This window comes from Hipposideros armiger, unplaced genomic scaffold (assembly GCF_001890085.2).
Source record: "Hipposideros armiger isolate ML-2016 unplaced genomic scaffold, ASM189008v1 scaffold_679, whole genome shotgun sequence".
Classification (NCBI taxonomy): Eukaryota; Metazoa; Chordata; class Mammalia; order Chiroptera; family Hipposideridae; genus Hipposideros; species Hipposideros armiger.
The window spans coordinates 244,806-268,098 of NW_017732029.1; the positions used below are offsets into that span (position 1 = coordinate 244,806).

The 23,293-nt window shown below is 35.7% G+C and overlaps 1 protein-coding gene across 2 annotated transcripts in view; it reads right to left on the bottom strand.

Moving 5' to 3' along the window:
- Positions 1 to 759: 759 nt before the first annotated feature.
- PDGFC (platelet derived growth factor C) overlaps positions 760 to 23,293 on the bottom strand; it is a 193,908-nt gene continuing 171,374 nt past the window's right edge. For both annotated transcript variants that reach the window (XM_019626465.1, XM_019626464.1), the window contains 3 exons: positions 12,007 to 12,214; positions 7,093 to 7,310; positions 760 to 2,374 (listed from right to left, as the gene is read on the bottom strand). In XM_019626465.1, the coding sequence (XP_019482010.1) occupies positions 2,258 to 2,374; positions 7,093 to 7,310; positions 12,007 to 12,214 (543 nt within the window). In that variant the 3' untranslated portion in view covers positions 760 to 2,257. The remainder of the gene's footprint in view (positions 2,375 to 7,092; positions 7,311 to 12,006; positions 12,215 to 23,293) is intronic.

Consider the following 23,293-nt stretch of genomic DNA (forward strand, 5'->3'; position numbering starts at 1 on the left):
AGAGTTGTAAATTGCCAAGAGGGAGACATACAGTATGGCATTGTCAGTGGAGCAATGTTAAGCTGTATCCAGCAGCCTTGGTAAGGCTGGGACAAAACTCTGAAAAGGTAAGTCAATAAGAGAACACAGATGTTCATGTCATTTCTGTTGTTGTTTTTCATGTGGTTTGGCACAAGGTAGGACTGCCAGATGGACAAGTATGGAAAAGGGGTACTGTTTAGAAGAGGTTTAGAAGCATGGCTCTGGGCCCTAGATGTCTCAGGCAAGTTGAAAAGGCAGAGATAAGATAACGGCACTGAATAGACATCTGCTTCTAAAATCGTGGAGCCGCACCTTGAAGTTTGTTATGTAAAAGCCATTCATCCATATGCCAAATCAGTTTATGCTCATTCATCCCACTTAGCATTCGGCATTGAAAATGAATCCAGGAGTGGAAAGTTACAGGTAATTTTCCTCCAGTTTTATACTACCCTACAACTATCATTAAGCATCTTCCTAAATCATGTAGCAACTTCCAAGTTATTTGCAATTTAATTTACCAGAAATTAGTATCAGGACCAGTGAGAAAAAGAAAACGATTGCTCAAAAGCACTTGGAGACAAGAGGCAGGAAAGTCTCAACAGACACCTCCACTTCTCTAACCTGTCTTTTAAACTGACATCAGCTGTTACATGGTGGAAATCCATGGATGGCAACACAAAACTTCATCACGTTCCTTTCCGTGGGAGTTCAAGAGACAAATCTCGCGCACACACACACTCAGTTTCTCCCCAAAATAGCCGCATTCTTTTATTTGGTGATTCAATACATTTTTAACTCAAATAGTCACCACATCACCTAGGCACAATATTAAGCATTTTACAAGCACAGTATTTTACTGATTTCCTTTTCAATTGCCAAAGAGTACAATAAGTGAATCGGTTAAAAAGGATATACTTCTGTACATACAAATATCCATGTATTTATACAAGTGTGTGGAACAGAGTTTAAAGATAATAAAACCAGGACATCACAATAAATAGGATGTGTTCCAACAGGACAGCAGAGCACACTTTGTCAGGAAGCTGTGAAGTCTCTTTTTTCAAGGTGCTTTATGTTCTTCTGAGCTAGGCTCACATTTCCCAAAATAAGGGTTAGGGGGTTAGTAATGGCTGGATCTGAAGGCCTATTTTCATATGTCACTTTCTATTTGCATCTCCAATAACAGGAGTGGAGGATATGATCATTTATTTCCAAAAAGATTTGCAACTTACCAAATTCTATTGATTTCCCACCTCAGTATTTTTTAAATGCACATTACTCTAAGCTCTAGCACCATACAAGAATGAAATACATGTATTTTTGTCAGAGCAACAATATTTTATATCATCTTTGTTCCTCTGGCTATAACCATTCTGTTTAGAAAAAAAATTTACCAAGCTAAAAATAGTTGATCTAGGTTGTCATAAAAAAAGAATATTAAATACCTTTGGTAAAAATAGATATATTTAACAAGATTAGAAAAGCAAACAGTTATAATGGCAAAAGGAGAATATAAAAATGTACACAATACAGTAAACCCACTTATAGATAAACTGGAGATAAGGCCACTCTTCTTTTCAGGTTTGTCTCTTCCAAACCATGAATGTAGTTCTCTTCTTCTAAATGGTAGAAATTTGAATAAGAAATACGGAAAATCCAGTCTTTCCTATCAGCATGACACACGTTTGATTTAGAGAATCATAGTTCCTTTTTAAAACCAAGTTTGTAGACCATAGAACACTCTGGTTTATATATGTGAATATAAGGGGGAAAAAATCCAGATTTCTCTGATTTTAGGCCCAAAACATGGAGCTTGAGAGTTAAGCAAGGCAACAGAATTAGGTGCTCCCTTGTGCGCAGTTTTGTTTTTTTGTTGTTTTTTTTCCCCCTGTACTGAATTAACCTAAGTCCCATCAAGACAACTGAAATATTGAACACAGCTAGCTAAGTACATGACAACTCTGTAACTAGCTAGTGATCTACAACATTTAATATATTTTTTTCCACGCCCGGAGACCTTTCCTCCTGTCACTGGGGCCTCCTCGCAGGAGAGCTGTTGCACAACTCCTAATTCCGCTTGGTGTCTCCTCTTTCAGAACATACTGTAAATCCTGAAGGATGAAAGGTCTCTGAAGCAAACAACTGAGATTATGGACGGAGATAACGCGCAAGTCCTACAAGGGAATCAGCCGCTGAGCTGGCCGGCTCTGGGAGGCGGCTGCGTGGGGTGACGTGGTTATCCTCCGGGGTTCCCTCTGCACACACAGTCGCACTCCTCATGGTGCTCCAAGGCCACGTCGGTGAGAGATTTGTGCAATCCCCTGACACCAATCTTTGGTCGCAACTGAAGGACCTGAAAGGGAATCAGGGAAATCTTTACCTTTCAAACAAAAGGACCTCTAGGACTCATGATGTCACAGACAAGTAAAATTTCAGAAAACAAACTGGGGAGGAGCCCAACAAAGGTGTCCAAATTTTTAATTTTTCCTGACTGACAGCATTACAGATACATTCTCCCATTCCTCAAAAAATACATACATAAATTTAAAAAAATAATAAAAATAAAAGTCATAAATGATTACTATTCCTTGAAAGAAAGGATATGTTAAATACCAACAATTTGGAAGGATGCTATCTCTTTCAATTTAACAAACAGTCCTTACATTGAAAGACTCACTATACACCCTTTCTTTTACCCATCTAACCATGCTAGAGAGAATTTCACCTTGACTAAGTATTTTGGAACCGCTACTGCCCTATTCCTTTTTCTGTTGGTTAGTTTCTTTCACTCATTCATTTATTCACACATTTAGCAAATATTTATACTTGAAGCGATACATGCAAGTGCTGTGATACTGTGAAAAGAAACATGATCGTTCTACAGCTGAGTTTGCTCAATTATGCCACTCATTAATTTTCTTGGCTCCACTTCAAGTCCTCTATAAACTTGATGAGATGGATTAGATGTGCTTCATAGACATCAGCCTCTGTCACAGCTTTCTGCAGCTGGGGCCTACTGTGCAGTGTCCGGAAGTTTGGCAATAATAACAATAATGTCTCTATGTAATGAAGGTATTTGCAGTTTGGATTGCTGGAGTTTTAAATAAAATATATAGCAAAATAGACACACTACACAGACTTCCTTTTAACACTGTGACAAAAGGACACAGATATGCATTCTAGAAAAGATTATCGGATGTACTTGATAAGACCTACCTATTCAATGTGTATTATATTTTATTTCTTATCACAGAAATGATAGTTTTAGAAATTATGTTTGTTTGGATTATGAACAAAGCCTAAAGCACATAACAACATGAAGTTGTCTAGTTTCTCTGCTCCCTGGGTATCACACAGATAACTTCATAAAGCAACTTCTAAAAGTTCTTGGAAATTTTCATTAATCCAAAAACCACAAGGCAAGTCTTATGACTGTTCTACTTGAAGATTAAAACAAACAAAAAAACAGAGGATGTATTCCTCATTTGGAGACTGTGGTCATATCAAAGGTTAATTAGCTAACATTTTTTGAGTGCTTATGGGTGCCAGTCACTGAATACCACTTTTACATACTTTAACTCAGAAGAATTCTATGAAGTAATTTACAATTATTACCCTTATTTTACAGATGGGTGAAATAGAAGCTTAGAGAGAATAAGTGACACAGACAGTATGTGTACTTTGGCCAAATATGAATTAGTAAAATTAGAGCGATAGATAAAAATTTTACACAGGCTCAGAATATTACCAGTCATCCATTCTTTTTATTTAATACCTTTCTTTGTGGAGACATAAGCTGCAAAGTCTTGTAATAACTATGATAGTCAACTTTTAAATTAGATTTTTCTATTACATTTCATAATTCTAGAATAAAAATTACTAAAAATATATTATTTTAATGTGAAATTTAACCCAATGACTATTACATGTATTTTTATGTATCAGTACTGACTTACTGTTTTTGTGCAACTTAAGGTGGCATCAAAATTAACTAATCCTAAGATACTGGTGTTATATCATATCTTATCATCACTCTCTTGTTACGAGTTGTTTCTGGAATGAAGTTAGGTGGACAGAAAAATTGAAATATTGACATAGCCAATGTCTTTAATTCCTCTCTCTACTTGTGTACATTTTCCCAGTTGTCAGAGGGGAAAAAAATTACTATGAAAGATCACCTTATGTAGTCCTAACAGTCAGTCATGCCAGACCACAATCCCACAATCCTTCCTTCCTGTAGCAGTGCTTAGGGTCAAGATGCACTCTCCAAATAAAAGCCCTCTTCTCAACCTCCCCACCCTCATTCCTCCACCCCCCACCCCCATTTTGTCCACTGAAGTTTATGAGGATTTACAACTAGCAGAAGAATTTCCTATGTTCCACTGATACTAAAGTCTTGGAAACAGATTCTAATACATGGTAGTAGAGGTATCATTATTGTTTTCCTTCTTGATCCTATTTGAAAGTTTTAGTTTTAGAAGAGAAAGATAAACTTGTAAAATGCCCAGCAGGTCCTGGATGATATTAAAGATGATAATTTGGTTTTCAGGACCTAGTTTATGACATCACAAAAGAAGCCAGATAGAAGCACATCTCACAAAATTTTGAGGGAGATGTTCAAACTAAAACTAAAAGTCAATGAAAAAATTATCCAGGTAATTCCTAAAACCAGAGATTGTGAAAAATAATAGATCAGGTACAAAAAGAATCATCAAGGAATAGATACACATGTACCATTGCCCAAAATGTGCAAAGTGCCCTGAAAAGTTTGGGTGCCATAGAACCTTGGAGGATGGAACTCATTGCTTGAATAAGTCAACTGAATGGGAACATCCTTTCCCCCCTCCAAACAAACAAATCTATGCAAGAAAAATAAGACTACACTTAATGAAAAAGTGAAGTTAAATATATTAAGATGTAAACAAGGTGAAAATCATTGGGCTGATTAAGAATGAAAAAAAAGGAACAGATACATTTCTATTGACAGAATATCCTATAAATCTTTTTGCCAGAAAGAGAATACCCTTCTCACCTCTGGGCAAAGTTCATTAAATCTTTATTGGTCATTTGCCATAATTGAAGAATAAGGGTAAGCGGGCAGGGGTGGGGGGGAGGATAAAGGTAAGTGAGGGCGTAACTAGGAAGGGTTTGAAATGTGCCAGACCTTCTCTAACTGTTTTATAAATGTCACTCCTTGAATTCTCACAATAAGATATTGCGAGGGTTCGAAGCTCACTTTACAGGTGAGGACATTGAGGCACAGGGACTAAGTAATTTGCTCAAAGCCACACAGCTAACAAATGTCAGAGTCAAACCCTGGGTGTCTGGCTTTGGAGTCTGTTCGGAAGCACTACACTCTAATGTGACCTTTGTTCTGTCTCAGCTCCCAATTTGGGGGAAGCACATCAAAATAAACAATAATTATGAAATAGTGAAAGTTTTCTGATAGAAATATCTTTAAAGTCCTACACATGCACAGAGGATGAAGTGGTTATGCTAGGATTGACTGGAATCTAAATCGTTTTAAGAAGAGGTACTATATAAGTTTATACATATGTACATTTCCCATCTTGATTCTCTGAAAACTTGATTTGGGAGATAGCAAAATTGTTAAAGAAATATATATATATATATATATGTATATATATATATTAACTAAAATGGCTTCTGACAATCAGTATATAGTGATTGAACAAAAGTAGTAAGAATCTTATTATTATTATACAATTATATTACATTGAAACATGACAATAATATCATTCTTGTATTTTATGAGCCTCTTCATTTCCTAAACTTATTTTTGATACAATGTTTGAACAAAACCCAATGAAAGGCTAGTGGAAACCAAAAGAGGGAATGATTCAGTTATATTTGTAGTAACACAAAGAATATATTCAGCTTAATATTCAGGGAAGCTGGTGTAACAGAGACAGATGAAGTGGAGAAACATTAGAATGAGGCTTTGTCTTTGCTTCTAGCTTCTCCATGAGGTGAAATAATCTTCAAACTGCAAATGGGAACAATGATCCTCAAAAAGCATTAAAGCCCAAGATGGCCTTCACTTTAACTGCGTTAAGTCTCTAGATTAATGGTGTTCAATGACTTAATGCTTTTAGTACTATTTTCAGTTATGTTTAAAAAAGAATTTCATTTGTTTATGAGTAGCACTCAACTAAGAGCTAATTTCCCAAATATAAGATTGAGAAAAACTCAGGCCTCAGAAATTATGAATTACACCAAACAAAGAAACCTGTTTCATAGGGTAATTTGATGATTAACAAAAAGACGATCACAAAAAGTGTAATGATTCCCACAAAGATTGCTTCTCGATGTGTGAATGCTACATGGGGATCTCAGAAAGAGGGTGGGATAGAACTGGGAAGAGTCTAGCACTACCAAAATTTTGGAGTATATAAGTTCTAAGGTTCCCAAGGCTCTGAAAAACAATAGTTACTATCATTTAGTATTCTATTTTTCTTAATTCTAACTAACATTTAATATTCTATTTTCCTTAATTCCATAGAAGAAAGAGATAAAAAGGTGAAGAATCCATAAAAAACATTGAACATGCTATTGGGGGCAATATGAATAATAGGAATTTTGTTGTAATTATGACTATTTCTTCTTGGGATTTATGTATTCACATTACCCCAAATGGAAAAATAAATATCAAAGATCTCTTTTCTCCAAAATAGATAATAATTTATTTCCAAGTTTGTCTTTAAAATACTTTCCCTTCACGTTTTGAAAAGTTTAAAAGTTGAAGTTTTACCATTTTTTTTACCCTACAAAGGAACCCTTTTTCTTTTTTCTATTAGCGAGGAAATGTTTACTGACCACCCATGATGTACTATCAGAGGATATGCTTTCAAAATCCTTACTGTCTGGGTTTTGAGCTAAAGGTATTAATTAAAAAAAAAAAGACATGAACTATTTTGTAAACTTTTTTTTTTCCCCCCCACGAATGCTACATCTCCTTTCCAAATAAAAATCCATTTTAGGTAATGCTATTTTGTTATTTTTTAAGACACAAAACACCCAAGGAACCCAAAAAGAAAATGAGATACCTACCTCATGATATTTTTTAGTAACTTTGCTTGGGACACATTGACATTCATTGCAATTGTGGAGACAACAGGCACAATTTCCACCACAGCGTTTAACCAGGAGGCAACCTGGCCAGAAAATGGTATCGGTTCTCTTTAGTTCTTCCCTTATGGACACCGAGAAGTTACGAGGTGTGCAGCTGTATAATCTTACCTCCTCTTTTAGAAGGTTCAGATCCACCACTGCATGGCATAAAAGAAAGGAAAGAAAAATAGATGTTCATGCTTTGAGCCTGAATGCATTTTGTTAAACTCTTTTCATAAAGCCATCATCTAACTATTTCATGAACAATAATCCTAACAGTATCCCTTCGTATTTCAACTAGGTTTTGGGGGCTACGCTGGCTGCACACAAGTTGGACTTTCTATTTCATAGTAAACAAAGCTCCATTATGACTTAGTGACCAATAAAGAAATGCCATTGTGCAATATTACGAACAGAGCCAACAAAACAGTTGAGAGCTATAAATAGGAAACTTTATAAAGGAAAAAGAGGGCTACACCTTTAACCTTAGTAAAAAAGTTTAAAAAAAAAAAAAGGAGAGCATTGGAGGGAAGAATAGAATGTGAAACGCTGGATGCTTTGATTAAAAATAAATGCATTTTTAAAAATGATTACACGCTCATGCAATTAATGAAGAACAACGTACAGAAACTTGTCAACAGAACTTCTTATAATCTTCCTGGCAATAAGAATCATAAAATGTAAAAAGGAAATGAAGAAAATGAATTTCTGAAGACAGCTGAATGGACCATGAAGTGAAAAAAATGGTACATTTTAAAAGAGCAGATGTTGGAAAACACTGCTTCTTGTGCACTGAGGAATTTCTGGACTTTGAAATTTAGTTTAATTTTTTCAGATTTCTGTTCTTCTAAAGGATGGAAGAAATGTCTAACTTATAACCATTGTCTCTATTCTTTTAACAAGTTGGTTAACCATGTTGTGCTTTATTCTTTACAAGAATACCTACTTGTAAAGACCAAACAAAATATCCTTTCATGAGATTGTTGCAGTAAATTCTCAAAGAACTATTGTTTTTAACTACAGAATGATGCTACCTCAGTTAAATTATATCAAAGTAATGTATAATGTTTAATATGAATTTATATATAACATATAAACAGTACTGAATTATTATTAGAATGTCCAAATAAAAGCAATTCCAATAAACTTGAAGAGTTTTGGATAACATATAGGCATCACAGCTTTTTTCCATCAAAAATAAAGGTTTTATTAAAATTTAGAAAAATTATCTAAAATATAATAAATCTAGTTAATTTTTCACTAACATTGGAAACATAAACAAGAATTGAAAGAAAAGAAAAAGTACTTTCTGATTAACGATTGCTTCAGATAATTATTCAGTTTTAAAAACTAAGTGCCAATATTTTAAATAATTTTAAAATGACAAGGCCATTAAGAATCAAATGTGTGTTTTCTTGGCTATGTTACATTGTATATGTGATCAAGTTTTCCTAAAATGTCAAAGGGAGCTAATGTGTTTTCAAGAAATATATTATAAGTTATGCATATGCAATCATAAATTATAAGCACATGTAATATATATAGTTGACTGAAACCTTGGTCAAGTTTAGGAAAAGACCAAGGAAATGCTAATTCAATCAATTCATTTCGACATCTTATTTAGCTGAAAATTATTTTTTCCAACTCAATAGAAAAATCACTATTTTATTTGAGCATTTAAAGATTTTTTTTCCATTGGAAAAATAACCCAGTGAAACTACAGCTTTTAAATATTTAAAGGGAAATGAGCTCATGCTTTTGAGTGCGATAAAAGACCAATTTATCTCTAATAAAATTAATGAGATAATTAGGTTAAGTGATATCACATATTTTACCTGATTTCATTTTGCTGAACTAATAGTATATGTACATATTGCTCTTTCATTGTTAAAGCTATATATGAGCTTATTTGAATTTTTTTTCTCTAGAAGTTGTTGTCTGGATAAGGAGGGAAAAAACCTAAAACACACACACACACATGCAAAAGCCAGTTGTCAAAATTTGCAATGCTTATTTAAGATTTATTCTTCTTTAGAATGTGAATGAAGCCCTTAGCTTTGAAAGGATATTCATCTACCGCAAAGTTTTAAACATACTATTTCATGAAAGTAGAAAAGGAGACTGTATATGTTCACTTTAAAATGTTTACTTAACCACAATAAAAGGTTAGATAGATTTCCCAAGTGAACTAAGTTATGATACCTGCTACAATGTGAAAATTTAAACAGGCTTTAAACTTAGCTTCCACTCATTTATCATGTTTGACACAAAAGTCAAAAGCCCTTTTTAAGTACTAGTTAAGCCTGACTTAGAAAAAAAAAATTTTTTTTTTTTTAAATTCTGTAGTAGCAAAGTATGAATGAAAACCCTGAACCAGAGGAAGAAAGGGAAAACAACAAAACAGAAAAACCTTAATGCAGTCTACACTGGGCTAAAAGTACAAGGACTTTAAATTTGCCTTATCTTATTTGAAAGTTATGCTTCCTACTCCTAAGGCTTCCAATTCATCTAAGCGTCATTAAATTAAGTCATGTGATTATAAATTGGGGTCACAAATTCTTTAAATATTATGTAGACCATCTAGGTAAAAAAAAAAAAAAAAGGGAGAGAAAGATCATGCCCCAACGTATACTTTTTTATAACTTAACTATAATATTGTGGAAAATACTTGTAAAGTACAAACAAACAAAAAACAAAACAAACAAACAAAAAAACTCAGCCTTCAGGTTCCTTATTTCCTTTTCATAACTAACTCCTAAGACAATACATGCATTAATTTGTCTTTCTGAAGGATGGATGTTTTAAGCATGTCACCAATGAAAGCTGTTATTTATAATGTAAATTTTCTTGTTTAGATTTATCAATATTGCAAACTTTTACTAAAAAGGGTCATACTGACTGAAAAAAAGTTAGGGTCACATTTTACTTCGTGTAAGTTGTTCATTCTTTTCAGATATTCAGCCCAAGAATATTCTATTACTGTAATGCAATCTGAGGGTGGTCTTTCTAAGATAAATGTGGTAACACTGTGATATGTTTATTCTGTGGAAAATCTATTTTGATGTCTAATTAGAAGCTTTTAAACGTTTTACTCCTCGTTTCTTTGTAGAAAGGCTCTTGGGAGGGAAGTTGGTTTTGTCTATATAGATGATATCCCACACCTGCATTTTAGTTTATGTAAAGTTCCAAAAATATACACTGCTTTTCTCACACTTACTGTATGCTTAAAAAGTTAATAGTTTTGGCAAACTGCAAAGGGCTTCAATTTGGAAAGTGCTAAATGAATATTTGAAAGATCTGGTTCAGTGCTGGATGCTTTTAAACGGACGCTAGCTGAGGGCCCAGTCCTCACTGTGCACCATGTGGAGAGAGGTACAGGCATGAAAGGCATTGGCTGGGAGGGAGATTTTTAGGCTCAAATCCCGAGACGGGCCATCCAAAAGCTAGGTCTGAGCTTAGAACCTGCTTTACTCCTTCTGCTTTTTACAGATCAACATGATAATCTACTTCAAATTTGCCAACAAAGGCTCTATTCATGGTGTTTCTGCTAGCCTTGCAGATCTTCCTTTTCCCATTCCTAAGTGGGAGGGAAGGGAAGTATTGTTCGTCAGTTATTCATCAAGTTATTCATCAAGATCAAATCTTATAAATATGTAACAGCTTTCAGCATCTGGACAAGATTCCACTGCCCATGTACTCGAACACCGCTTTCAAATACTGCTGAAAGGAAACCACTCTGTTGGCATAGCAAATACCATGGTTGGGCAAGTCTGGACATGACCTGCTGAGATGAAAGCTGGTCTTCCAGAAGGGCTGCGGCTCTAGCAGGGAAGGGCAGGGATCGGGTTTCTTCCTGACAAGATTTAGAAGAACGAGTCTGGTGCGATCTGCCCTTGTGAATTGCTCCAATTCACTAAACATTGTTCCTGCTATATTCAGTTTTCAGACTGTCATTCCATTCTCTAAAGTGATGCTGGGTAGATTTCAGTGTTTCAACAGACTGAAATAGATTTTTTCCCGTGTATTATATTATTCAGTTTTTTCTGTTACATTTTTATTTATGTCTGATAGGGATGCTTTCCGATTCTAATGTTTACTAGGAAATTAGCTAAAACTCAGAGCAAACGCCGTTAACATTATTTCCCATGTCTTGACCATGTGGAATTAAGTTTAATTGTCAATACTTTCACTCTTGAAGGGAGATAGGCTCGTTTGGTCAAAAGTGATCATTACAGAAGCAAATTAGCATAGAGAAACATTATCCTGGTGTGGGTTCCTTTAGTCATTATTTTCTTGCTCTGAATCCTATCTTGGAAACTACTAGTTCTATTTTATGGTGAGCCACTGTTATTTTTCATATTATTTAGAAAAGTTTCTAGGCTTTGGAAATGGAAATTGATACAATACTGACCTTTGGGGACATAGTATAATACATAACGGTTTTGACAGAGCTTTCCCTATTTTAGACCTAAACCTGGTTTAGCAACTATGAAAATCTCTCTTGAATCTCTAAATCAATATACCCCAACTATTAGGTTTAAATAAGCAATGGTTCTTGTGAAATGAAATAGAGGACTTCATCAAAATGATACCTTTGAACTAAAGAAATGACAAGACTGTTCAGCAAAAGTATCCCTTTTAATTTTGTAAACCCACCGCGTTATAAGTAAGTGCCTCCCTTTGTATATATTCTTATTTAATATGTAAACATGCTCAAATGTTATGAAAATTGGTTATTTAAATATATCTCTGAAGGATTTAAAACTCTACTCATCAGAATCTATGGCAAAGGAATCTGAAACATCAGCTGCTAAAAGAATGAAATGAGGTATCTAATCTGAAGAAAGAGCTTACCTCTGGATTTTCTTCCAAAAACAAAAGCCTTGCCAAGAAGTTGCCAAGTTGGCCTATAGAGATCTTCTAAGTCCAACTGCCATCTATCTGGTTCAAGATAACGAATAAGATCTTCCAAAGTACTAAAGGCAGTGACAGCATTATTAAGCAGGTCCAGTGGCAAAGCTGAGGGGGGTAACACTGAAGGGCTCACAGTTTCTGTGAATTGCTGAAAGTAAAAGGAATCCTGTGTTAAATATTTTAAAAATGACAATGTTTTCCTTCTGGACGTAAGCACGAAGTTAGGTAGACTAAGGCTGGAAACACATGGAAAGTGAAATCGTATTCAACTCCAGTTAGAAGTATAATAATTGCTTTGCAAGACCTCATGTAGATGAACTCTGGTAGATTTTCCGTGTTGGTAATGAGAAAGACATTCACTTTCATTACTACAAACCATGTGGATGTGGATATCTGTTGCTTAAATAAAAAAAGAAAATGTCTCCATGGTTCGTCGACGGACTTAAATAGGAAACTATAATGCAGGTTACCAAATCTTTGTTTCTTGGTTTTCCACTTTCCGTTTTCCTCAGTCTGGGAAATAACTAGGTCATTATGCAAATCAGTGTCCGATGAATTAAAAGTTTAATATCAAATAATTAACTCATAGAGAATTACAACAAAATGCAGGTGGAAAGCCTTTGATATTGGAGAAGAACTTGTTAATCAAAATAGAAAACTCCCAAACTATAAAGTATAACTCTAATAAATTTGCCTACAACTGTTTTAATAAACAGGATTGAAAGACAGACACTGGGGAACCTTTGGTAAACTATATAACTATCACAGGATTAGTATCCAGACTCTTCAAAAAGAGATAACTCAATAGAAAATGGGCAAATTCCAGATAAGAAACTTGAATGGTCAATATACATAAAAACATGCTAAAATTCATTAGCTATTAGAGAAATGCAAAAAAAGTGGCATATTTCACATATAAAAAAAGGAGACATTATTTCACATATGAGATTGGCAAGCATTTTAAAAAAAGGACTGCCAACGATGTGAGTAAATTGAAATTTCTCTGCCTGCAGAAGTGAGTATAAATCGGTCCAACCACTTTAGTTTACATAGGAGACTAGAGTTGAAGATTTATATGTCCCATGTCCCTGTAATTCAGGTTTATATCTTTTTATTTGTGCACATGGGAATATGTGCAGTGATATTCATTGCAGTGTTGTTTGAAATAGAGGAAAACCAGAAACAACCTAAATGTCCATACATAGAGCAATGGATTAAAACACATCATTTTCAATGGCAAGCACCAAAATGAGACAATAATTTCAATAGAAGTTCAGTAAGAATGCCCCTAATTTTTAGGGTAGGAAATGGTAGAGCAGAACTGAAATCAAAATAGGCAAAACAAGTGAATGAACAAATGCTAAGATTAGTTTTATTATTATCATTACATTTTGCAGAATAAGGATATGGAATAAAGCATTCATGTTGATTGATGTTCATTACAGTAGTATTTTATAATAACAAAAAGTTGGGAAAAATTTAAATGTAAAATAATTTTGAAACAGTTAATTACACTGTATTAATAAACTAAATAGTGTGCTCCATTAAAAATGAGGTCCTCTAGGAATTTTTATTAACAAAACAAATGCCTACTATGTAGTATAAAGGACCAAAAAAAAAAGCTACATAAATGTAGTGTAAATATACCATCATGTCAACATACATAAATTGAAACAAAACAAAAGGAAAAGATCAACAATCCCTAGCATGCTGAGAGTGTTCATCAGTGATTTAAATGAGAATGGGTGATTTTAATTTTCTTCCTTTTACATATCCATATTTTCAACATGTTCTATAATACACATGGATTCTTCTTGGAGATCAGGTAAAAATAATATTTGTTATAATAAAAATACTATCATTTCAGCTCTTCCTTTTCATCCTCATTAGGTCCTGGGCTAGATACTGAAAAACCATGTATTATATACAGCAGCCCCGAACTTTGTCTCCTTGCCTTTAATCTTCACTTACTCTTTTTAGTCTATGCTGCAATAACCCTGGGTTAATCTACCTAAAATAAGTTATCACTGATCATGTGATGAATTTGGACAAATGCCTATAGGGTGATTCTCATCTGGGGGATGAAACCCAAATTCCTTCCCCTGCGCTCAGGGCCCTTACTATCTGACCTTTGCTGCCCTCTTCCATCTAATCCTCTACTCATCAAAGATGTGCACATTTTGTTCCAATCAATCTAGTCTCTTTCTTCACTGACTGCTGCACATGTCATATTCATCTCAGGCCTTGTACTTCTACCCATGCTAAATGCTGCTCCCTTTCCCATGTGCAAACTCTCCCTCCTGTGATCCACATAATAAATCTTTTCCATTTATAATGGCCTTTCTTGAAACCCAATTCATCCATGAAACCTTCCTCAAGAACAGGGCCATCATTGTCTCATATATCTCAATTGTGTCCAATTCAAAAAGGTTCCCTCTCTCAGCCATCCTGTGGGCACATGGCTTGAAAAGCAGAAGCTGCTCTGTAAATTAGAAAAAGGACCCCGTTCTCTGGAGCAGGCACAACCCCTGCTGGGGCTCATAGCTTTGTAGGTATAGAGCTCCTTTTGCACACGGGGAGTGGGGAGAGTGGGGAGCAGGGGGTGGGGTGGATTTTTATAGAGCATAATCAGCAGAAATGTCTGTGGCAGGCTTGGGTCAACACTGGTTTTATTCTTATTTTAAAGATCTAATTTCAATAATGTTGAGATTCTGGCTAAAATATTGCTACTAAGATGATTTCAATTACTCTATGTAACTTTTGAGAGCAGAAACCATGTTTAATACATTCCCTATTTACTCCCAGTATTTTTTAATTGTCTGAGAAATGCATAATTGCTTTGATAAGAGTACTATTATGACTGATAACTATATTACAGATACAAATGAACAATTAACTAATAAAAGTTTTAATTCTTAATTTAACCAATTTGGTTAATATTGATTAAATTTATAATGTGAAAAGGTTAATGCAAATTTTTTAATTAAGCCAAAATATATATGTTTATATAAAGTGGAAATTAAGGATCAGTAATACGCAAAGAATAACAGTTATTACTCAGGACTATGACAATATAAAACAATCCCCTCAAATGTCAAAGGTTGGGAGAAACTAGCTTGGCATATGTTACTACTGTACACAAATATTGGTTGATGGTATAAAGCTCCAAGCTTTCAAATATTTAAATTAAAATAAGATAAATTTAAAGACACACACACACACACACACACACACACACACACACACACACACACACTCACAGAGCAGTGCTCACCCACCCACCAAACAAAACATGAAGGGAGAATCAACTCACTTCCCCTGGATTTGAAGAATCACCCCCTAGACAGAACAGAGGAAGCAGTGTTTCAAAGGGCTTTCTCATGACTGTCACCCTACCCACAGGTTCAAGGAACAACCAAGTTCTTCACTTTAGAAGTTCTGCTTTTCTAAGTTGCTTAAAGGGATTTTCACAGAAAAGGGGGAGACATGGAAAAAAGAAGTTAGAGAAAAAAATGTCATTATTTTTTTAAGTTTTAATTTTTCCTCTAACCAAAACCCCCTATTTTCAGTACAAGCTCATAGCCTTTTCTCCTATATTTAGTGTCTAGAACACTCTGACAATATCTTTGCTACTTAAAAATATTTATGATTAGGCTAAGTGCCTCAAATTGAATTGGATTTTCACATGCCCCACCCTCTATTTCTTTTGGTCACCAAGGAAATAGATTTTTATTACTAAGTTATGAATTGTTCTAAGACTCTTTAGCTGATGACAATGGTCAGTAAGGAAAAACAGACGTTCTAGGTGTTCCATAATGCAAATGACTAAATCAACATCCCTACTTTAGTAAGCCAGAGAAAAAGCTTTTCTGCTATTATCTGCAGGGTTGCAGTGATAACCTGAGTGGATATCCTAGTCCTAGGCTAGACCTTTTCAGGTACATTACTTTGGAAAGATAGATGGTGAAAGTGTAGAAAAGGAATCTGAAATCTCTGCAATGAAATGCCCTATTGAACAATGAAATTCTAAAATGTCCATACCAGGTGTTAAGGGTCTTATACAAATGAGGTTTTAAAAAAAAAATCCCTGATAAAAATCATTCTGAATGACAGCATGATATGAGAGGAAAATCCTTATCAGGAGTCAAAGAGCCTGGACTGTAACCTTGGAGGTGCTCACGTTTTGGAAAGATAATTTATTGGGCAAATACTATAACACCTTTGAGCCTGAGTCCCAGTTTCCTCCTCTGTAAAGCATGGCCGCTAAACTCAGTGACTTTTAAGTTTCTTTCCAGCTTTTCAATTTCAGAGTTCTATGTAATTCTATATAATTGCTAGAGGGTCCATTTGCTCCACGTCCTCACCAACACTTGCTATTTCTTGTACTGTTGATGATAGCCATTCTAATAGGTATGAGGTGATATCTCATTGTGGTTTTGATTTGCATTTCTCTGATGATTAGTGATAGCGAGCATCTTTTCATGTACTGTTTGTATGTCTTCTTTGAAAAAAAAATGTTCAATTCCTCTGCCCATTTTTAATGATTTTTTTTAAGTTATTGAGTTGTATGAGTTTTTATATATTTGAGCTTTTAATGTCTTATCCAATATATGGTTTGCAAATGTTTTGTCCCTTTCCACAGGTCTCCTTTTTATTTTGTTGATTGCGTCTCTTGATTTATAGAAGCTTTGTAGTTCTATGGATTCCTATTTGTTTGATTTTGGTTTTGTTGCTGTGCCTTTGGTGTCATGTCCAAAACATTCTTATGCACTGCTGGTGAAAATGTAAATTTGTTCAGCCACTATGGAATGGTATGGGAGTACTGTAAAAAATTAAAATTAAAACTACCACAAAGGAAATGAAAACATGATATTGAAAAGATATCTGTACTCCCCTGCTTATTGCAACATTATTAACAATAGCCAAAATATGAAAACAACCTACGCACCCATCAACAGAAGAATGGATAAAGAAGATGTGGTATACTGTACATTATTCAGCCATGACAAAGAATGTAATCCTGCTATTTGTGACAACACGGATAGACCTAGAGGGTATTATGCTAAGTGAGATAAGTCAAACAGACAAATACTGTGTGATCTCACTTAAGTGTGGAATCTAAAAAAGCCAAACTCATTTAAACAGAGAGCAGAATGGTGGTACCAAGGGCTGGGGGTTGGGGAACTGGGAGATAGTCAAAGGGTACAAACTTCCACTTAGAGGATATTAAGTGCTGGAGGTCTAATACACAGTCAACAGTACTATATTGTATACTTCAAAGCTGCAAAGAAACTAGATCTTAAAAGTTCTTACCACAAAATAGAATTAATATTTATGTGACAATTATGTGGCTTGATAGAGGTGTTAGCTAAGGTAGTAATCATATTGCAATATATATATGTATCAAATCAACATATATACACCTTAAGTTTACACATGTTATATGTCAATTATATCTCAATTTTTTTTAAAAGCAGGAAAAAATGGGTTTAACAGAGCTTTAGCAAAATTATCAGGAAAGCTTTGAAATGAAACTACTTAGTAAGTCTGTGGTGATGCTGAGGTCTACTTTTTTTTTTTTTTCCTTGAAATCTTCCTTTGTTGCTTTAGATCATCAATGAATTTTGGGAAAAACTGCTCTATGGTAAAACTAACATAATTCAACATTGATTTTTTTTTTCCTGTCCTGAGAGTGCACACAAGTTTACCCTGCTTTTCAAGAATACAAATATCCCTAGATAGTATTTTTTATTTTGTATTTTTCCTTTGCCAAAACAAAGGCAAACTGAAAGTTTGCTATTAGGTATCACATAAGTCACCCAACAAGTATCACACAAATCCTGGTGAGTGTGGACCATAAAAAGCAAACTTAATATAAAAGAATAACTGAAAAAACAAATATACTTCTACTGTTATTTAAAAATACCTGGCAGCCCACGCGTTCGGACAAAGCAACAGCCATATGAATTTGTGTTACAAGCACGAGACAGCAGGTATGGCACCAAGGGGAACTTCCCTTACTGACTTCTCTAGTGTTACTTTTGAAAAATCAACATCTTAGTGTTTTTGTACTTTGTTATGGCTACCATAAATATTTTATGCACTTATTATCATCTTTTCCTTTTTTAGGAAAACAAAAAGTCGGTTTCCTCTTTGGAGTAGTATTATCTGAATTGCCTAAAATTGCACAGTAGATAGTGACTTACCTCTAAAAAAACCATAGCCTGTCTTTTTTATTAGGATTTTTGTGGTGAGTGCAATTTTAAAACTACAACATTTACAATGACTCTTCTGGACAAATACACACATGCAAATGTTTACCTTGAGTAGCATAGCAACTGTTGCAAAACTTGTAAGGCCTACAAAGATTTATACTGAAACTTTCTTAGCCAACTGCCTACAGTACATTTCAAACTGATAAGGAGCCCTTCACTTCATTCATACACAGCATAAAAGTTAGGAATGAAGATTAGGTTTTATTATTGTAGTTATTAAAAAAACAACAACAAAAAAACAAGTAACCGAATAATATTCCAGGTGTTGTAAGAGAAGAAAAAAAAAAGTTCATAGGCCAGCCGGGGGGCGCATTGGTTAGGACTTGGCTTGGGACGCCAGCTCTGAGCAGCAGGGGCCCGGCTTGGATCCCACATGCGGGCCAGTGACACTGAGCCCTCTACAGCTAAGATGGTGAACAATAGCTTGACCTGGAGCTGGGCTGCCGTAAGCTACTGTGAGTGGCTGGCAGTGCGTGTGAGCTTTTGTGAGCGGTCGTCCAGTGGTCAGCGAGCAACTGTCTCTCCCGGGAAGAGCACAATGATAATACCAACATGGGCCATTGAAGCGACATCCTCCACAACGAGACTGAAGAACAAAAGGACAGCAACTTGTCTGTTCCCCTTCCCCGATTCCCCAATACATCTTTAAAAAAACAAAAAAAGTTCAATCTTGTGTTACATCACTTCTTAAAGGTGTCGCCCACCTCATTTATGTAATGTCAAGCTGATACACTGTACATAGGTCTGACTTTAAAAGAGCTTAAGAAGCAGACAGGGCATGCAGACAAAAATGCATGCCAGGCACAACTGATGGAAGGCTCTGTAAAGACACAGGAATGCCCTGGAACCATTCATTTAAGCATCTTTGTCATTCCCCACCCCCCCACCCCGTTCTTATCTGAATTCATCCAAAAAAGTTATCTGGGTCATGTTTTTAAATTATTTTTAAGCCAGCAAAGAAAAGCACATGCTTGCATTCCTACTCAAGAACAGATGTTTTAATATTGTGTGGGGTAATGCAGATTATATATTTAAGTGTGAAATCCTAGGGAAGATGGCCAATTGTATTCATATCCCATCTTAATACCAAGAGGTTCTTACTGAAAGAGCATGGTAAGTACATAAAACTTGACATATCTATACAGCCAATCACAGTGACAGTCCAGCATGAAAAGCGAATAATGTTTATCGTCTAACACTTAATTTCAAGGCTCAAACCTGAACTGACCTTCAAATGCCACAGGTTTCATGGTTTCAAGCAAACCCTGAAGGGCAGCAGCATTCTGCCTGGGCCCAAACATGGAGAAAGAAATGACTAGCTTTTCCATAAATGCTATCTTTAAAAAAAAGTATTATTGATGTTCATAAGCACAGCTTCTTACTAAATTAGTGGAAGAAACAACTGCCACTGGTTCAATTTTCCTATCAGCAGGAAACTTGAGAACTCCTGCCATCTGACTACATTTACAAATTACAACATTGCTGCCCTCGAATCCTCCCGCACCCAAAGCATTAGTGGTCTACAGTCACCCCAGGTAAAGAATTTCACTCTACAGCCAGTGCCTTAAGCTGAAAGGTCTCGAAGGAAGCCATCCCTTTACCCAGGAGCAGGCTGATTTGGGACTGGTGAATCAGTGAACACAGAGCTTTCCACTTCCTAGCTAAAATTGTGGATTAGATGTAATAATCTAGATTGAAAACTGGAATTCCATGAGGCTGATAAATAACACCGTCCCGATGTTTTCCACATTTTCCACAATGGCATCTGTGGGAAGCCAAAATTAAGGGTTTTTGTCCTGCTGAGATTTTAAAAATGATTCCTCTGAATCAAAAATATGTGACAGGCCATAAAAAACTGAAACAACATCTAGCAGCTGTGCGTGTTTGACAAAAAGGCATCACATGACTTTTCCCCTAATCTCATTAAATTGAATGCTGGTGGATTTGCTTTGTTACAGTGCTCAAGAAATATCAATAGTAAGGAATTTCAAATGAAAGAATGTAAAATAAGAGCTGTTAGAGAGAAAACACACCTTCACTGAAACACTTGAATTAACGTGCACCCCAAACCAGAATCCCTACAGACATTTTTCTTAAAGAAATTTCTCTTATAGTTCAATATTTACTCAATGTATCACTCAACAGCAATTAAGGGAAATTTGTGGAATGTTTTGGGGCTCTGGCGGAGAAATGGTGCCTACATTGGTAGATCTTTTCAATGATGCATTCAATAAGTTTAATAGACAGATAAGACCCTCAACTTCATTCAAATTTTGTAGGTGTGACAGATCTTATTTTGTGAGAAACAATGGTATAGAGTTATCTTTAAATGGCTTCACAGTATGAAAAGAGTGTGGGCAAGTAGCTGACACTGGGGATAGTAATAAAAAATCCCTCAGGAGATGCCTTCCAGGGGGAAAATAAGATAGTGTAATGGAAGTAATTAGTGTATATATAAAGTATGAAGGTCACCAATGACCATCCCTGCTATGGCTGAATTTCACAGTCCATTCTGTCTGTCTTCATCCTAACTGACAAGTGGCTCTGCAAGTTTTCTTCCTACCTCGATAGATGCTTCTTAGCTCTGTTAGCTGGTTCCTCTTGATCACCTCACTTCTATATGCTAGTGTAATCCAAGGCTCATTGCTTGGTCCTCTTCTATTATCTGTCTACTTCTTTCCTTTACTGACCTCATACGGTTTCAAAGCATTACCTGTAATTTACATGCTGCCTACTACCAAATTCCTATTTATAACCTGTACCTTTTGCTATCTCCATAAATGGCAGCTCCATCAGTTGGAGTCATCTTTCTTCCACTCCCTTTCTTATACCTTACACCACACATCAAATTATCTTGAGTCTACCTTCAGGCTAGGGTTAGTATCTGTGATATTGTGGTTTATAATAAGAAATATGTATTTGGTCTTCATCCCTACTTCTGGCACAGATCTCCTAAACCCTTGGAATTGCCCAAGTGATGAGAGCAAGGAAGGTGTTTTTTGTTATGTTAATGAAGTGGCTTTTGGACCGCACCTAAAGATGGAGGTTGCCAGAGTTTGCACTTTCAGTGCCCCCCAACCTCCAGAGAAGAGGCAGGAGCTGGAGGATGAATCAACTGCCAATGGCCAATAATTAAGGCAATCATGCCTATCATAATGAAGACTCCATCAAAACTCAAAAGGACAGGGTTCAGAGAGCTTCCAGGTTGGTGAACGTGTAGAAATTTGGGGAGAGAGCTGTGTCTGAAGAAGGCATAGAAGCTCAGCATCCTTTCTCCATCCCTTGCCCTATGCATCCCTTCCATCTGGCTGTTCCTCAGTTATATCTTCATATAACAAATGGGTAATCTAGTAAGTAAAATATTTCTTTGACTTCTGGGAGCTGCTCTAGCAAATTCATCAAACACAGGGAATAAGTTATAGGAACCTCTGATTTATAGCCAATCAGTCAGAGGTGCAGGTAACAAGCTAGATTTCTGAGTGGCATCCAGAGTTGCAGGGAGTCATGGGAACCTCCAATTTGTAACCAGTGAGTCAGAAGCCCAGGCTGGTGTCTGCCATGTGGGTGGAGGGGCAGTCTTGTAAGACTGAACCCTTATGCTGTGGAATCCGATGTTATCTCTAGGTAAATAGTGCCAAAATTGAGTTGAATCATAGGACACTCAGCTGGAGAACTGTTTCGGAGAATTTGATGCTGGTGTGGGAATTCCACACCCCAAATATTGAAATTGGTCTAAGAACACCACAAAAAGAATCTGACCACTTTTTCTCACCATCTCCAGTGCACCGCAATCCAAGGCACCATCTTCAGTGGTCTTCTAACTGGCCCCCCAGTTTTTGCCTCCACGTGTGTTGACTTGAATTAAATAATATAGCTTTACACATTCTGTCATGAATGGTAGATAGGATATAGTAAGTAAGGATTATTTTTATTTTTATAGAAATATATATTTGCCTTTAAACATTACAGTTTTAAAAACATGGTTTTATTTTAAACAGTCTATAGATTACTCACTGTGGAGCCCAGTGGAAGAAGTGTGTACTGATTCCTAAGCCTCTGTTAACCCATTATGCCTTCTGAAATCTGCCTTTTATCCTCCCCTGGGGCTCATTCTATCTGCTCGGAAGGCTCTCATGAGCCCTCCTACACACCGCAGATGACAATGTTCTCTTCTTCAGAGTAGGAGAGCCATGTCCACCAGCCAAAGAAAATTAAACATTTCTGTAAATTACATGATGAGCACCTCATTTATTTGTGTGTCTGTAGGAATATGTTTAAAACAGGAATGATAGCTCCTACCTTAGAAATCGTTTAAGGATTAAGTAAAATAGTGTACCGGTAATTGGATATTTTAACACATAATTCAGCATTATACATACCTAGGAATTATTCTACTCATTTTTTATGATGTTTCATTATCCCCATTGTATCAATCTTAGTCAAGATAAACAATTATTTTGAAAAACTTCCATCATGATTTATGTTGCTCTGTACTGTATGGAGTGACATTACCAACTTAGTCAGTGTTCACTGATATCCCCACCCAACATTCTTAGAACCCTGACATGGCAAATCAGAGCTTGTCCTGCCCCACAGGGAAAATCCTTGTTCAAACTTCTTTCCCTGCTAAAACAGATTTATATTCAAGAGCTGTTCTGCGGAGAGAAATGAGCATTTCACAACAAGAAGTTGAGGAAATGCAAGTCTAGGTACGTTTATGGCCATGAATAGCTCTATGCTGAGGAACTTAAAAAAAAAGTATAATAATATCCTTAGCTCACATCTCTAATTTCAGTTTTCTAAATTCTTATTCCTGGCCTATAAAGTCATTATATGAAATGAGACAAACAAAAACTCCACCAAAAATGCAGGATTGCACTAGTCAGGCTCATTGTATAACTGTTATTTTAATTATAGTGAATAGAATTGTGTTAAAATAAACTTCAATAAAG